This window comes from Hyposmocoma kahamanoa, unplaced genomic scaffold, assembly GCF_003589595.1.
Source record: "Hyposmocoma kahamanoa isolate Upper Pololo Valley unplaced genomic scaffold, ASM358959v1 85, whole genome shotgun sequence".
Taxonomy (NCBI): domain Eukaryota; kingdom Metazoa; phylum Arthropoda; class Insecta; order Lepidoptera; family Cosmopterigidae; genus Hyposmocoma; species Hyposmocoma kahamanoa.
In genome coordinates, this window is record NW_020654242.1 from 40,131 (window position 1) to 58,603 (window position 18,473).

Consider the following 18,473-nt stretch of genomic DNA (forward strand, 5'->3'; position numbering starts at 1 on the left):
TCCGTGTCAAGTAAACAATTTCGATTTTGAACCCCATTATTAAAATATAGTATATCATAATTGTTATAGACCACCAATTACGAGACCAACAACGAAATACGTACCTAAAGTAACCGATTACATAGACAATAGGGGAGGTGAGAACAATGAATGCGAGCCGATCCCGGCTAGCCTTACAGCGCCTAAAATCGGCAGGAAGGCTTTTGATAGTAAGTATATATATATTTTTTCTTTCTATTTATTTATTTATTTCAGGCTACATGAGCCATAAAATATATACTTAAGGACTAACATACATAAAATATAATAAAATACTATTTCTAACTAATCTACACGAATTGCAGTTGTCGGTGACGTGTAACGCAATCTGGTATCAGGTAACCGGCCGCGTAATCGCCGATATATGACACCCTTTGGCCACAATTCTTTCTTCATGAAGGCCGACAGATGTTCGGTCGGTACCCTCACCACAAACGAATTGAAATTCACGTTGTGACGGGACTCCAACCGCTCGACCCTCAGGTTGCATTTGACTTTATGTCTGATGTACTCCACTATCTCATTAGACTTCGTGGAGTAATGCAATCGCGACAGGTACAGCAGTGTCGTCGGTATGGCCGGACGCAGCAGGAAGCTCGGTCCTGTCGGTGCTGTGCCACACTGGTTACGACCGGTGGGCTTCTTTGTCCTCTTCACCACCTTTGTGAAGCCGTCCTCGTCGCACCGGTCCATCTGCCACTGTGGTTTTACAACTTCAGAGACAGGCACACGGGGATTACTTTTTCCTTAGTAGATACAGTACGAAAGAAAAAAGAAGAACGCTTATTCATTAAATTGATTCACTATACCTACGCACTTATAGCCTTATCAACGACGCTTTCAAGTCGCTCGCAAATCGCCAATGTGATTAAGGCTCTTAAATCTAACACTCAAGAATCAATACTATCTCAACTTGAATCCAATTTTTTTCTGAACTAATACGGTTTATTTTGATTGGGTCGAGTGGCTGGGACACTGGATTTATTTCTGAATTTATTTTTTTACAAACGAAATTATAGCCATTTAAATAATGTATATCGTATAAAATAAGTCCCCAACCCGCATTGGGCCAGCGTGGCGGACTGTGGCCTAAACCCTCACACCACAGCAGTGGGACATATAAATGGGTTGATGATGATGGTAAAAATAATGGTAAAAATAATGGTACCTATTGAATACTGCGTTTTTCTTGTAAAATTTCGAGGTGAGTTCGCGTTTTTTTCTATTGTGAAATTTTTGTTCTAATCGTGTTTTCACACCATATAGTAATCAGTGTATATCCTTAATTCTACTATATATTTTTTTCAAAGAGATTGATTCAACGCTTTCACTGTTATGCGGTATTAATCAAAGCTATTTGAGTGCAATCGCCTATAAATCCCAAGTGTAGAGATGCAATCGCGCGTTTGTATCCATGCAGTCGCGCGCTTGCACCGCGTTTGCATCGCTGCTTAAAATTTCGCGCGTGTGTAACCACTCTAAAACAACAAGTGACAGTAATTTTAAGTTAGTAAGTGTGCATAGTGACAGCAATATGTCTATCTAGAACGAGACAGACTCTGATTTTCAGTCGTCCTGTTTCAACGAAGTAATATCTTATTAGTTAAGAGGGAGCATGCCAAAAAAGTTTTGACATTGGCTCCGCCCAAATTTGTGAAACAAATATATGCCTGAAGTTCGCGTGACATGCGACAGGAGATGTTGAATTTTGCGCATTAAAAGTACCAAATTCGTTTAAGCGGAATAACTCTAAAACTAAAGGGATTAAAAATAATCCGTAGTGACAGTTCTCGATCATGCGTAAATATATTTAATTATCTAATTTTTGTCCTAATAACCTGTAGCATTTCGAGGATAAATCGAAAAAATGTGAAAAATAGAGTTCATTTCGTGATTTTTATCTATCGAGGAAACTTTATCGTTTTATGTTACTGATTAATGTCTATGCTTGAATATATCGTGTAGTTACTCATACAATATTTTATTTTTAACTTTATAGTGGATATACCCCTCTAAAATCAAATCGAAGATTAGGAGTTTTTCCTCTGCTCCCTCTTAAGAGATTGGCAAAACAGATTATAAGGCGAAAGGCAAATTGGTAAGGGCTGACCAAGGCGAACCTACCACCACCGAAAGGAAGGTCAGCTCAGGAGTCATCTTAACCGATGAGCGTGTGTGAAAGCATTAAGGAGAGTCACTAGTGGCGAAACGGGAAAAACTTTCACACGACGAGTTTTAGCAGCGATGCAAACGCGATGCTGTAGCAATGCAGTTGCTTATCGTCTACCTTTACACACGCGCGCCGGTTTTAAGCAGCGATGCAAACGCGGTTCAAACACGCTGCTGCGTCCATACAAACGCGCGATTGCATCGCTACACTTGACTTTTATAGGCGATTGCATCGATGTGTAAGGAAAATGAGACACTCCGTGACATCATGTGAATTGTCATACATATTTTTTCTAACCTAGTGTTGTCCATTACGCCCTTAGGCGATTAACACACTGCACCGCGTTTAAACTGCGCGGGGACAGCGGTCTAGCGGCCCCGCGTCACTTAAAGTAGTCGCTTCGCAGTTGATCCCCGTAGTGATTGTACATGTAGCTGAGATCCTTCTTTGACAAGAATGGTTAATAATACAGAACTCATTCAGGACGCTGTAGTTATATAGTCTATTTGGTTTTTCATTATTCAAACAAAAAGACAGAGAAATCTCTTTGTAGCGCAACGCATAATGACGCACTACTCACTCTACTTATACGAAATTATAATGTATGTTAGAAATAATTTGTCTTCATTTGGTACTGTGAATGTTTCTGGCATCCCACTTCGCCGTGCCGGTCATTTGAGAACAGTCCCTCGACGCATGGCACTTGCAGAGAAAAACCCGCGTGTCATCGGACCTACTTACTATGAGCGTTTACCTGCTACTCTCAGACTTGAACCGTCTGACGAAACATTTAGGCGCCGGCTGAAAGACTTTTTCTTGAAAAATCCTATATACTCTGTAAAAGAATTTATGGACTTTAAATTGTAACGAATTCAGTATTTTCTATTTTTATTCTAATTTTTACCGCATTAACATACTCTTGTATACTTGTTATCAACTTATGACGATCCTTGATGGAGAATGATGTTTGATATATAATTTAATGACAACAATATTATGTAATGAATTGTTAATTTTCTAATTATTCTGTGCTTTTCTTATAATTTTCCTTTTTGTCTGACGATCTCAATATAATTTCTTATACTTTGACATGTAGTGCAATTTATACTGTAATGTTATATTTGAGAAATAAATGCATCTGAATCTGAATTTGAATCAGAGAAGATAACATTCAACCTCATCACAAAGATTTAAGAAAATATGAAGGTTAATTTTTCAACTACACTCGTATGTCAACTGAACCCTTTGATTATTTGTTAGGGAACATCCGAACGACAATTACTGGAATAGACACAAATTGATTAAAAATCTGCGCGGTAGTGCGGAGCGCAGTGTGCCATACCCTGCGGTTCGCCGCGCCCTTCGACGCGGGGGCGAGGTAAATCCGCGTGAGAAGCGTTGTCAGTGTGTTCTACGGCGCGTGTTTTCCATACAAACTGTACTTCTAAGGTACTTCAGTACAACGTCAAAAAATGCAGCTCCGCGCTCCGTCGCTTGGCGCGGTGCAGTGTGATAATCGCCTTACGCACGCGCGCGGTTTGAAGCATCGATGCAAGCGCGCGACTGCATCGCTACACTTGGGTTTTATAGGCAATTGCGTCGATGTGTAAGGAAAAGCGAAACACTCCGTGACATCTTGTGAACTGTCATTTTTTTTTTAACCTAGTCTTGTCCCTTATGCCCTTACATACCCTTTAAAAATTACATTTTTAGTTACTAATTAACAAACAAATTTCAATTTTTACATATTTTATAATATAAACCCATCGAGTATATAACCAGAAATAGAGACGAAATAAGGGCCATACATTCCTGGTAACACATTAGCGATACAGCTCTTATAAATATCAACTCCCGTTTGCACTGAAATATAGACAGGCCAACTACTGACCTGTGTGTACATCTCCGTATATTCCAAAAAGTATTCTGTATTTATTGTAATAAAGATAATATCTCTAACAATGCCGAGCTGTTCTATTCGGTGGTATAGGAAAAACAGCAAAACGTCTAATTACAAAACAAAAGGAATCACATTTCATCGGTAATTAAATATTAAATATGTAATTTTCAATTTTCGGCCATTATAGCAAAGCTCAAGTTAACTGGTCGATTTGAAGTGAAACAGTTGACGACACCCATCAATTGTTTCGAACTCGGGCTGGCCAACCGGAGCGCAGTTGTCACAGTAATGATATGGCAGAATAGTTTTCAAACAAATTAAATGACATTTCGTCTCTATTTCTGGTTATATACTCGATGTATAAACCTTCCATGTTCTATTCAAAATAAAGGTCTTTATTTGTAAGAATTTCGAGACGCTTATTGTTTATTTTACGAATCCTCGAAGTACTTTATATATTCTTTTTTTTTTTTTTTTTTTTTTTTTATTGCGACTCGACAAAATGACTGCACCGCGCCTGATGGAAAGTGCGAATACAGTCCAGAGATGAGAGTAACGGATGGAAAACACAAATATCTTCACTCCGTCACTATCATTTTGCCGGTCTGGCCAAATGCACTGGATGTACACCAACTGATCCCTGAACGCGATTCGCAAAAGCGTTTCACTGTGGAGGGTTTTCCGCCGTGTGTACTGTGGTCGCTATCCAGTCGGCACAGAGCCTACCACAATGCTAAGCAGATGGACACTTGTGACGCCCTCGGTCGCCTCTTACGACCCCCACGGGCATGTATGGGGAGGCGACAATGTATTCTTAAGCCGTCGCCCCACGGCTAAGACAATGTATTCATATATTATTACTATTACTACAATTAATTATTTTTAAACATTTCTTCAATTATGCTTGACACCACATAGTTTAAAAAAATTGGTTGAAATATGGTTGAATATAACTAGAAACTAAAGTATGCATTATTAAAACTAACTAAATTGTAGTGCGTATTGAAATTCAGTCTAAAACTATACTCAATTCATGTAATCGTTGTTATACGTCACGGGTTTCGCTGTGGTGCGGCCTCGTTTTGTTCCCTATATTGTACGGAGGGGGTGGTCTTTGTTTGGCTGGTGGTCACCACTTTCCCTGGTATGTGTGTCGTCATCAGCAGAGTCATCGTCCGGTCCATTAAGCTGAAATAAAGAGAAATTATACCCGAACGTGGTATTTCCAGCTAAACGTAACGTATGACATTTCAATCTCTTGTAGTCCGTTTTATTTTAGAATGTACTTTTGTATTTTTATTAGACAAACATTAGTTATGTCTTACTTTTCACTTTTGCTGTATTCTTTTTTTTAAAATAAGACTCTTTACTCTTTTTTTATAGTTTGCCGCGCGCCATGTAAGGAAAATGAAAGACTCCGTGATATCTTGTGAACTGTCATATTTCTTTTTTCTAACCTAGTGTTGGCCCTTATGCCCTTACAGATGCAATCAAGCATTTCTATTAATGCAATCGCCTATAAATCGCAAGTGTAGCGATGCAATCGCGCTTTTCACGAACGCTTGTTGTTATGGCTTGACTTTCGTGACAAAAGTCTGCCTCGTAGTGCACCATACGAGTGGGTTAATGTTCATTATTACTGTCTAATTTCAGAATGTAAAGAATACCAAGAGGAACATGTATACCCGTGTTCCGAGAACCAGGCCATATTTGGTGGATTGTCCAGAACCAACGAATGTGGACACAGTAGTGATGACCTCATCATTGGTGGAGAGAACTCCACTGTTAGAGAATTCCCGCATATGGTAAGTGGAGAGAGAGAGAAAAAAAAGATACACTGTGTACTTAATAAAAATGTCAAACCTTCACCTGCCCACAATCTGCCATACCCAGTGAGCCCAGTGATCGAAACTTTCTTAGCATCCACTCTTTGTAGTAGCAGTAGAGCTCCTTCTCACCACATTAGCTGCGTTTCGGTTTGGAGGGGTAAGGGTGCTGGTGAAATTATACAGGTAATGGGACTTGTTAATAATGCCAAGTGAAAGGACGGACAATTCCTACGCCTGGTGGTAAGCGACACGCCTGTGCATAACAGTTACTGTGCCACTCAGAGCTTTAAATCGCAAAGAACGGGCACTGCCACTGCGCTCGTCACTCTGAGACATATGTTGACAAGACCCATGTGCCTGTAATTTCACCAGCAACCTTACCCTTCAAAACCGGAACACAGTAATGCTGACATTACTGCTTGGCGGCAGAAACAGGTAAAGTGGTTGTACTTCCCGGGACGATCTCTTTCACAAGGAGCTCTACTACAAAGATCTTGCCACAGGGCTTACACTACGTTTTGCTACAGCGATCGATCACTTCAGCATCGCTTGAATAGATCACCTAATCGATCCATTATTTTTAGGCCCTACTGGGTTTTGGCGACAGGGATAATCTGCAATGGGTATGCGGAGGGTCCGTCATTAGCGAGAATTTCATACTCACGGCTGGACATTGCACTATTGACAATCAGAGGTAAGTAACCATTTTTAAACGACTTCGAAACAGGATGAGGTTGAGGTTCAATAAAATTTGGCAATTTTATGTAATTACAAACACTTTTGAAGTTGGTTTATTTTTTTTTATAAAGAAGTTATAATCACATTGAATTTTCATAGAATAACCTATGAATGCGATGCATTTTTATTCTCTTTTCCAGCCGCAATGTAACTCACGTTCTTCTAGGCGTTTTAAAACGCACAGAAATGCACAAAGCGAAGATATACCGTGTTAAGAAGATCATCAAACATCCGGAGTACAAACCGCCAGTAAAATATAATGATATCGCCTTGTTGGAATTGGAGGTTCCGTGAGTATTTTTTTCTAAAGATTTCAAGTTATTAAGATTTTTCCATTGAGTATATAACAAGAAATAGAAACGAAATGTTATTTAATTTATTTGAAAACTATTGCCCCAAATCATTACTGTTACAATTGCGCTGCGATTGGCCAGCCCGAATTGGAAACAATTGACGGGTGTCGATAATTGTTTCATTTCAAATCGACCAGTTTAACTTGAGCTTTGCTATAATGGACGAAAATTGAAAAATTACATATTTCGAATTTAATTACCGATGACATTTGATTCCGTTTGTTCTGTAATTAGATGTTTTGCTGTTTTCCCCACACCACCGAATGGAACAGCACGCCATTGTTAGAGACATTATCTTTATTACAATAAATACAGAATATTTTTGGAATATATGGAGACGTATACACAGGTCAGTTATTGGCGCTGTAGTATTTTAGTTTTCTAATTAGTATTGTGTAGTATAGTATTTCAGCGCAACCGAGAGTTGATATTTAAAAGTGATATAAGTCCCATTTGCCTGATGAGTTGTCAGGGACGGATGGCCCTTATTTCGTCTCTATTTCTGGTTATATACTCGATGCCTTTTTCTTTCTCTGTTCCTCATTCTGAACTTTGTTACGGCCGATACGCGCCTGGCTGGTCAGAGCAAATATGAATAAAATTACGTGAACAATTCGAGGACTCTGATTGGCCGCGTAGCGTCCGCAGCGCATAATAGGACCGGTACGGTGTGGGAGACGCCGTATCGGTATATTCAATTTCACATTGCGGTGTCCTTGAGAAATAAGTTTAAAGCGATTAAGATTCTTACACTACCGTCACAGTACATTTATGAAAATGTAATTTATGTTAAAGAGAATAGTTTTTTTTTAAGAAAAATTGTGGCAGACATAACATTAACACGAGGAATAAAAATAAACGAGCCTTTCTTAACAGTTGTCTTCACAAATTCAAAAAATCATTTAAGGGGCAATACATATATGCGCTTCTCATATTTAGTGAAACAAAAAACTTTATATCGAGTTCTTAGGTTTTCGCGATTGTTACACATAGGAAATGAAACTATTTTTCCGGATTTAAATCGCGTATATTTGTTTTTTCAAACAAACCGACGTTTCGGGCCCTTTACAGGTCCCATGGTCACGGTTGACTGAGGTGGTACAGTCTTCAAACAATTATGTCTAATATTAATGCAAACCACCTTATTTTTTCACTATAGTTACAATAGTTATTAATTAAATACCTTATTTTTAATTTTACAAAGAAAACATTCCAATTTACGCTATATTAAGTTTTACAAATTATTTTATTGAATGAAAAATATAATTTTTATTAAGTTCAATTTATTATTAATTATTAATAGAAATTAGAATAAACTAAAACATATTAATTAGTGCTGCAGACTGTTTGGGATTTTTCATCAGAGGAAATACTGGATCCCAAACTGGTGGTACGGAGACACCATCTTCCCTGTTGAAATTAGTATATTTTTTAATTTCAATGGCCTCTCGCAGCATCCTTTAAAAAACTTTATTTTAAAAAGTTCAAAAAACTTTATTCTAAAGGCTATTAAAGTGATTTTCTTTTGAGACGAGGCGAGGCGAGAATTGAAATGTCGCCGACCTATTTCCACCAAAAATTGCCATCGCCAGCTCGCGCTAGCGTTATGGATAGTGTTGTTCTAGCGATAAACACGTAGCTAAAGTGCCATGTCCCGCAAAATCTTATTATTAAATATGTTAACGGAAGAAGAATCAGATTATTTCTTCTTACAGTATCTTCATACTGTAAGAAGAAATAATCATGTTGTAATATAAGCTGCTTATCTAAGATAAAATAAATAAAAATAAAAATAAATTTTTCGAAAATAACTTTTTTTATGTAATCTTTTATCCCAGGGCAAATATTACGAACTAGAACCTTTAATAAAATGGTGTCGTGATTACATATTTTTGAAAACAGCACAAGGTATATTTTTTGAAATATCTAATATTTGCATAATTTCTAAAATGTGTGAACGTTTACATTTCAATGCACGCGACTGTATCCCACAATCTCGCGATTGACATTAATAGCCATCGCGAGCACGCGCGATTTCGCGCGATATCGTACGAGACATCGTGAATCGTGTTTCCGTTGCAGAGTTAATAAAGAGTCTATGTAGACAGCAATACGGTTCAATATTACAAAAAACAAATATTTCAAATCTCATCTCGCCCATCCTCATCAATGCCGACCATTTCCACCGAAGATGTGCTAGAAGAGAGTTGATATTTTGCCATGCAAGTTAAAAAATCGTCTCGCCGCGTCTCGTCTCGCCTCGCCGGTGGAAATACACCCTTATACAGCTTCTACGTACTTGGATGAGAAAATTCCGTGGTAGAGACCCGTTTAACTCTAGCAGGTTTTCTCGATCTAAGACGATTGAAATAAACATTGTGAATGATAAATGTATTCAAATGTAAATTTACAAAGAGCAACCCTTAGAGTTTCTTGCTCATTCTTCTCATGGAAATCTGCGTTAAGAATGAGACAGTAGAGTTTAATCAATATGACGGTTTCAAGTGTAATTTGTTTACTTGATTTTTTTAATAATATTTATTGCACAAGAAAAAGCACAGAATACATTAAAAAAATATACATTATACTTAGGAAATGAAACTATTTTTCCGGATTTAAATCGCGTATATTTGTTTTTTCAAACAAACCGTGACCATGGGATCTGTAAAGGGCCCGAAACGTCGGTTTCTTTGAAAAAACAAATATACGCGATTTAAATCCGGAAAAATAGTTTCATTTCCTATGTGTAACAATCGCGAAAACCTAAGAACTCGATATATACATTATACTGATTATTTCTATAAGAAATTTCTTCCTGCAGACCTAAATACAGGACAAAATAATTTTAATAACGGGCTTACGTGCACAAAATATAAAATTATGTAATACAATATTTAACATTAAAGTATTATAAACTAGATAAATACATATTTTGAAACATAATACCTATAAACTGGATGGAACAGTAGATAAACAATGCTCCTTAACTCTCAATTTAAAAGTAGCAAACGATGTACCTTCGTGAACAGAAATAGGAAGAGCGTTCCAAAGTCTGACTGCATGAACAATGAAGGCGTGAGAATAAAAACCGGAATTGAAGGAAGGAAAAGATAACTGGGACCTAATCAGAGAGCGACAGGGTTTGTTCTGAGATCTGAGAAAGCTGAGAGGCTCTTTCAGATACTCGGGAGACGAAGGGTTATGAAGAATATTGTACAGAACAGAGACAATATGCAAATTCCTGCGAAAATGAATGGGTAGCCACTTGCGATAGTGTGAGATTCGGTCAAATTTACGAATGCCAACAATAAACCTGATACATAGATTTTGCTACCGTTCAAGCTTATTTAGCAAGTCTTCTGTAGCATCCAAATAGCAGGAATCAGCATAGTCTAAGAAGGGTAAAATAAGAGATTGGGCTAAATAGATCATGGTTGTAATTTATATTTATCTTTTGTTTATCATAATTTATTGTCGTAATCTGTTGTCTCCAGTCTCACCCTGAGCAAAGATGTTGTGCCAGCTTGTCTGCACATCGGTGACCAGGTGAAAGATGACCGAGCTATAGCCACTGGATGGGGAGCTACTGCGTATAGAAATCGGACATCTAACGCTGAGGTTTTGCAAAAGGTAAGAAAACATAGGAACACGTATTACGTATTCTTGGGGTTTTGTAATAGAATACTAGGAAGGAACACCGAGACTCTGCCACGGGTGGGGTTCTGGTAAAATAGGGAGTGTGCTGTACGTGCACCCGGTGGCAGCTCACCCAGGGCACTGGCCTTTTAAGAACCGGATGAAGTCCGTGCAACCGGGGGTCAGAATGTATAACCAAGAGCTTGATAGGGAGGATCACTGTAAACAAAATTATGTAGAAAAGATATGGGAATAAATCCTACCTACACCCACCTCCGTGACTGGGGGTCTACTCCCGTTTTATTCAAAAGATAATGTCAAATATGAAGCTTCATTTGAAAGTTTATGCCAATAACCCAATGCGGGTTGATGAATCAATATAGTGATGCGCGACTTTGAATGTTACTAATAGTAATCATTCGAATGGACAAATTATTCGCCCAAGCGAATGATTACTGATACCGACTACCCCTACCATGAGTAAGAGAGTGCTAGGTGATCTTTTGTTTATAATATCAAGTGACGGGATGAACAAGTCGTGGGAATGATGGTAAGCTACAAACTTGTCCATTACAATTGCAATGCCACACAGAGCGTTAAGTCGTAAAGATATGAGGGGCACTACCACAGCGCCCGTCACCCTGAGACAAAAGTTGACAAGCCCCATGTGCCTGTAACTTTATCAGCACCCTTAGCCTTCAAAACCGGAACGCAGTAATGCTAAATCTAAATCTAAAGTAATAATAACGATTCATCAAAATCAGTTCACAGGCTGCCATTGTTCACCATGGGGTACTGGCAGAAAACAAGCTCTGTGTGACTTTTCACGGTCTACAGTATTTATCCTAAGTCAGGGCCATTTCAGCACAAACTGTAGTCATACACCAAATTTTGTTAGTGCTCACAGTGTTTGTTTGTTTTTCGCACAATCTATGTTTTTTTTTACTTTGTGAAGTGATTGTAAATGCTTTTTCTGTTGGTATTTGTGCTGAATAAATGTGTTATCTATCTATCTATCAAATGCCAGAGTACTTTTTTATAATCCCAAGTGATGATATGAACAGGTCGTGCGCCTGTTGGTAAGCGACACGCCTGTCTATGACAGTTGTTGTGCCACTCAGAGCTTTAAATCGCAAAGATCTTATGGTCACTGCCACTGCGCCCGTCACCCTAAGTTGAGAAGTCCTATTTGCCTGTAATTTCACTAGCACCCTTACCCTTCCAAACCGGAACGCAGTAATGCTGACATTACTGCTTGGCGGCAGAAATAGGTAAGCTCTGAACGAACGCTTTCACAAAAAGCTCTCCTGTTACTAATAGCAGTACTAATAGGCAATGCCCCTCAGATCTTTACGATTTAAAGCTCTGTGTGACATTGCAATTGTTATGGACAGGTGTGTAACTTACCATCAGGCGCACGACTCGTACGTCCCGTCCCTCGTTATTATAAAAAATAAAAATAAAAAAGTCTGTGGCGGAGGGATTGGTCCTGACGCCCGCTTTACCCTGGTCTTGCCGGCTAGCCCGTAGTATCTCCGGAATACCCTATCTCTTGGGTCTAGACAGGGACAAATGTAGGTAGGATCACAAAAACGATATAATAAGCTAGTGCGTCTGTTCCAGGTGACTCTAACAAAGTTCGGCACAGAAGAATGTCTGCTCAAGTTCCGACGCCATCGTCATTTGCCTATTGGGTTTAACCCGAACACGCAGATTTGCTATGGCGATTATACTCAATCGAAAGATGCTTGTCAGGTAGGAAATTGTTCTTTGTTTTATATTTTGTTGAAGCGGAGAAACGAAACTCGAAACGTTGGTTTATTTTGATTGGAGTGTTTTGGTATCTAATCTTCTTAATCGCTTCCTCACTGCTGAGGATCGTGACTCCACTTCATCCTGCCAAGCATTTGCCTCCACCGGTTGCGCTCATGCGCCTGATGTAGTGCGGCGTTGACGGGTTGCTCCATCTTCCCTGTCACCATCAAACATCGAGTATATAACCAATAATCTCAGTACAGACTACTAAAAAAACCGACCTCAAAAGTACGTGGAATTACGTCTATTTGCTAAGTTTCATTGAAATATCCCCTAGTTCGCCACTATACAGGATTTGATACTGGAGATAATAAAAATAGGTTCTCACTACGACACTACTCAAAGTACATCGAGAGAAAAACGCCTTGAAATGGAGAAATAGCAAAATCAACTAAATAATTGCTAAAAGTAATTGCTCCTAAATTAAAGTTAGGCGCTATTTATAAAAATGAATATTCATGCGTGAACAGCCACCCTTAGAGGTGGATGATTTCCTTCAAAATGAAATGGTTCCACTATGGAAATACCCCCTTTCCAACAAAAAAGAATCATGAAAATCGGTTCACAAATACCGGAGTTATCGCGTAACATACATACAAAAAAAAAAAGAACATACAGTCGAATTGAGAACCTCCTCCTTTTTTGAAGTCGGTTAAAAATAGAGCCGAAATGTCTTTTAATTTGTTTGAAAACTAGTCTGCCTTATCATTAGTGTGACAATTGCGCTCCGATTGGCCAGCCCGAATTTGAAACAATTGACGGGTATTGTCAATTGTTTCACTTCAAATCGACCAGTTAACTTGAACTTTGCTATAATGGACGAAGATTGCAAAATTACATATTTCATATTTAATTACCGATGAAATTTGATTCCGTTTGTTTTGTAATTAGATGTTTTGCTGTTTTTCCCCACATCAGCGAATGGAACAGCACGCCATTGTTAGAGATATTATCTTTATTACAATAAATACAGAATATTTTCGGAATATACGGAGACGTATACACAGGTCAGTTGTTGGCGCTGTACTATTTCAGCTTTCTAATTTGTAATTTCAGTGCAAACGAGAGTTGATATGTATCACTGATGTTACCAGTTACCAGGAATGCATGACCTTTATGTCGTCTCTATGTCTGGTTATATACTCAATGCCATCAAACGTTCCAGGTTATCAGCATCTCTACATAGCACGTGATCAAAATATCGTATCACATCACACTGTTTCGGTATCTAATATTTGGTATTTAATTGTTAACCGACTTCGAAAGAGGAGGAGGTTCTCAATTCGACTGTTTTTTTTGTGTGTATGTTACGAGATTTGTGTACCGATTTTGGCGGTTATTTTTTGTTAGAAAGTGTGTACCTCAATATTGGTCCCAATTATTTTATAAAAATAAACATGGACAAGACGAAACTTATGTCGAATGTCCATATCGTACCCACCTCTATAACAGTGGGAACCTCTACTCTCGAATTTGTTGACGAGTATGTCTATCTCGGACAAACCGTCCAATTAGGCACGGCGAACTTCGAGAAAGAGGCCAATCGTCGCATCCGACGCTATTGGGCAGCTTTCGGAAAGCTCCGGGACGTCTTTTCATCCGCAATACCGCAAGTCCTTGAAGACAAAAGTCTTCGAGCAGTGCGTATTCCCAGAGATAACCTACGGCTCTGAGACGTGGTCACTTACTATGGGCCTCATAAAAAAGCTCAAAGTGACTCAACGAGCTATGGAGCGAGCATTACTCCGCATTTCTCTACGTGATCCAATCAGAAATGAGGAGATCAAAGTCAAAGTCAAAGTCAAAGTATTTATTGCTTTCATGTGTTACAAATGATCTTAAAGCTAAAGTAGTATCAACATGACCCTGTTAGGGCGCCGCAATTTAACCATATGTACTTAAACAATATCTTTTCTTTTCTAAATTAAAAAAAAACATTACCTAAAGTTACTTTTAAAGACTAGATTATAAATCAAATTAACAGCAAGTAAATTGAAAATATATAGCTGACATTTCACAAATTTCTTCCTCTCAGTAGGTGCAAATGGGATTAAATTATTACAATCATTCTTCAAAATATTGTTTCAAGCAATAGTAACATTTTTCTATTAAATGAGCCTTAAGTTGCTTGATTAATAAATTATATTTAGTTTGTGATGAAATCTCCTTTGGAATTTTGTTGTAAACTTTAATGGCCATTAGGGTCCTTGATTATACATTTGTAATTTCGACCTAGGTAGTGCCAATCTATTTTTATACCTGAGGTTCAATAATAATAATAATAATAACGCTCACAATCAACATAGCCCCGCACTAGGGAAACCCTGTGTCGCGGGTGCCATGGACACACACATAGACAACCACAAATTACACCCAAACTCACGAGAGAAATAAATGTAGGCCATACAAATATTTCTCCCGGTCCGGGAATCGAACCTGGGACCTCTGCGTGGCAGTCCGGCATGGTAACCGTTCGGCCACGGAGGCAGTTTGGGTGTCTGTCAATGGTCGGGTGTAGTACGTGTCCTTTACTTCAGTGAAATATTGACAATTTTTTTTAACAAATTTACACATTTCTAAAATGTATAAAGACGGTATTGTCAGAATTTTTAATTTTATGAAGTAAGGTTTACAACTTTCCTTCGGGTCGATATTCACTAGTAAGATCCGTAGAAGATCGAAAGTCACCTACTTAATCCGAAGAATTAGCACGTTGAAGCGGCAGTGGGCAGGGCACATAACTCGTAGAACTGACGGCCGTTAGGGCAGAAAGGTTCTCGAATGGAGAATGCCCCTACTAGATGGACGGATGTCCTGGTAAGGGCGGCGGGTAACCAATAGATGCACGTCGCGTCCTATCGACTGCTCTGGAAATCTTCGGGGGCTATGTTCAGCAGTGGACGTCTTCTGGCTGATATGATGATGATAATTTTATTATAATTTGAAGAAAATATTCCACCTGTAAGGGTGACAAACTAGGGGATGAATCCGGCTTCGCGTACTTTCCGGCAACCGATTTCTAAAACTTGGCAAATGAATGTAAATCCACGAGCTTTTGAGGTCGTTTTTTTTTATAAAAACGTTATATTTCTTTCAACAGGGTGACAGCGGCGGGCCTCTACAAATAAAGAGCAAAAGACTCGATTGTATGTACATTATTGTTGGTGTCACATCAATCGGAGGAGTTTGCGGTACTGTGGGACAACCTGGGATCTATACGAAAGTTGCACCATTCACTCCTTGGATTGAAAGCATAGTTTGGCCTTAAAGTTGTGTTTTTTTATTATACCACGTAGAGATAATATGAGACATTAATGTTAACGCCAGAATAGAGCGGCTTTAGAATTACGTTGAATTAGAAAGTGGTCTGATTTTGGAATGTGTAATAAATTAATATTATGAATGAAGGGTTGTGACATACTCGTATACGTTGACTTGGAATGCGGTCTGACTTTGAAATGCATTTTTTAATACAGTTGCTCAAAACGTGGTATTTTTCGCACTACAAATCGTGCGGAAAGTTGGATTTCTCGCACTAGTGCTTTTTACTTTTCCAGTTTTTTTTAATTTACTGTTGTTTTAAGTCTTAAACATAGAACTAAAGAGATTGTATATTTATTTCATATTTATGTGCTTTGTGACGTAAGTCATTCATCATTAAAACTTATATTTATTTACAAATACTATATAATGAACGTATCGAGTGGAGGTCCACAGTCTCTGCCTACCCCTGAATGGGTGACAGGCGAGATTTTTATGTATATATTTGTTCTATGTATTACAGATAAATTGTATCTCACTACCGTGCACGGGTTCCTAAAGAAGTTTAAACAAAAGTACCAGGACTTCATAATAAGAAAAGTGGTTACAGACCGATATTACAGAAAATAAACAAAAACAGCACGTTAGAACTAGATTTCCATAGACTTTTAACTAATGGTTGCAGTGGTTGTATTTCATTATTTTAATTTACTAGCAGAAAATGAGTTTTGTTTGAATACTGTTTTATTTTACTTTCAATGTAGTTTTTTCGCAAATGTTTTAAAAAACGTCGTTTGATACACGTGCGGATTTGTCATTTTCACTTGTCTCGCGTCTTGACCCTCGCCTCTGGCTCGGGCCAAGAAGCCTCGAGACTCGTGAATAATGACTAACTCTCCGCACTTGTATCAAAAATAACTATTAATAGGAATGTAGGAAAGTGAAGGTAGGGAAACAATTATGTACTATGAGTTAGAATGTTGTGTGCATATTGTATGTTAATATTAATGAAGAGTTACGTGACGTGCATGCGTGGATTTGGAAGTGTATTCTGGCCTTAGATTAAAACACTCCCTTATTTTGACTTTCTCGTAGTCAGTAATAATGAGATTAAAATGTGAAGAATGGATATACAATGTATACGTATAAATTACTCGTTTTTTTTATTAATATAAATTAATGTACTCATAAAAAAGTGTTATCAAATCATTGACTTACAAATAAATGGACGACGGGTCTAATACAAAAACCAAGAAAAAAATGTCCCAAGTCAACCTATTTAAACGTAGTGACATGTAAAGGAATATGAAAAAGCTAAAACGTTGAATTTAAATTGTAATGTCATCGCAGTACTGTCTAATTTTGCTTGCTTCGCTGTCAGTCGAACAAACGAAGACTAAAGCGTGAATGACGCTCTGTATACGATTTTAACGCCCTATAAGTTCGGACACTTTTTAGCGCGGACCCGACGTCCATATAATTGTAAGTCAATGTATCGAATAATAAAATTAATTTTATACAAAAAATACTTGTTTGTTTTACAAGATTGCGCGATACAGTGGTTTAGATGTAGAAATTATTTATTTATTTAAAGATACAAAATCTACTTAACACAAACAATCTTAGAAATAAATATACATACGTTCACCATACAAGGTGCCAAATCGCTACAGATGTCTACAGCACTAAACATTTAGAGTAAGCCAATGAGATACAAAAATAATAATAACAATAAAAAAACACTTAAAAATGTGAAATTACAGCAATAATTTGATTTAAGATTGAAACAATTGCTTGCACATGCAAATAAGTTGTTCAGTGTTCCCTACATGAAAGATACTATGTCACTGTCTCCGGTCGTAGTAACACGTGGTCTACAATTTTGTAATATGACTTCAATTAAAATACTTTTAATGTAGATTTTTAACTGCCTCCGTGGCCGAACGGTTACCATGCCGGACTGCCACGCAGAGGTCCCAGGTTCGATTCCCGGGCCGAGAGAAATAGTTGTATGGCCTACAATTATTTCTCTCGTGAGTTTGGGTGTAATTTGTGGTTGTCTATGTGTGTGTCCATGGCACCCGCGACACAGGGTTTCCCTAGTGCGGGGCTATGTTGAGTGTGTGCGTTATTTAAAAAAAAAAAAAAAAAAAATTTTAAACTTAGGAAATGATAATCTTAATATATTCTCCGGAATCTGGAATTGTAAAAACGTATACAGTTCCCCACAAAAGAATCGCTTACCTTAGTTAAACGAAATCGTGGTACCATGAGTTTGGACTTAGTTCTGAGGTTAATATTATGGATATTTTTTTATTTTTACGGGCATACAAAATATTTGAGTAAATGTACCTACTGTAATGCCACAGTCATGATACCAGTCTCATTAAAGTTTTCTCTGAGAGAAACCCGAGAGCCTTGACGGTACACAGAACGAATCGCTTGTTTTTGCAACACAAATATGGTTTGTTTATCTGCCGCTTTACCCCACATGAGAATCCCGTAGGACATTAAGTAACTAAAGTAAAACTAGCAGAAGCAACATCGGTAAGCTCACGTATTCGACATCCGAAGGATCCTTACCTTCCATAAATAAATATGCAATAACCTGTGAAGTTTGTGTAATGTAGATTAATAATATTAATAAATCATCTCCGCGACATACCGGTTAGCCTGACATGCCGTCTCCAGCTTCACGGGTACAGTGCGGCTGTGCGGACGCAAACATTTTA

At 38.1% G+C, this 18,473-nt stretch overlaps 1 protein-coding gene across 1 annotated transcript in view; it reads left to right on the forward strand.

The window, feature by feature from the left end:
* Window positions 1-15,896, forward strand: part of LOC113234588 (serine protease snake-like) — a 42,635-nt gene extending 26,739 nt beyond the window's left edge. The window contains exons 2-8 of the mRNA XM_026469941.1: window positions 70-209; window positions 5,763-5,914; window positions 6,523-6,632; window positions 6,817-6,966; window positions 10,524-10,659; window positions 12,289-12,420; window positions 15,581-15,896. Of these exons, the coding sequence (XP_026325726.1) occupies window positions 70-209; window positions 5,763-5,914; window positions 6,523-6,632; window positions 6,817-6,966; window positions 10,524-10,659; window positions 12,289-12,420; window positions 15,581-15,748 (988 nt within the window). The 3' untranslated portion in view covers window positions 15,749-15,896. The remainder of the gene's footprint in view (window positions 1-69; window positions 210-5,762; window positions 5,915-6,522; window positions 6,633-6,816; window positions 6,967-10,523; window positions 10,660-12,288; window positions 12,421-15,580) is intronic.
* Window positions 15,897-18,473: the final 2,577 nt, after the last annotated feature.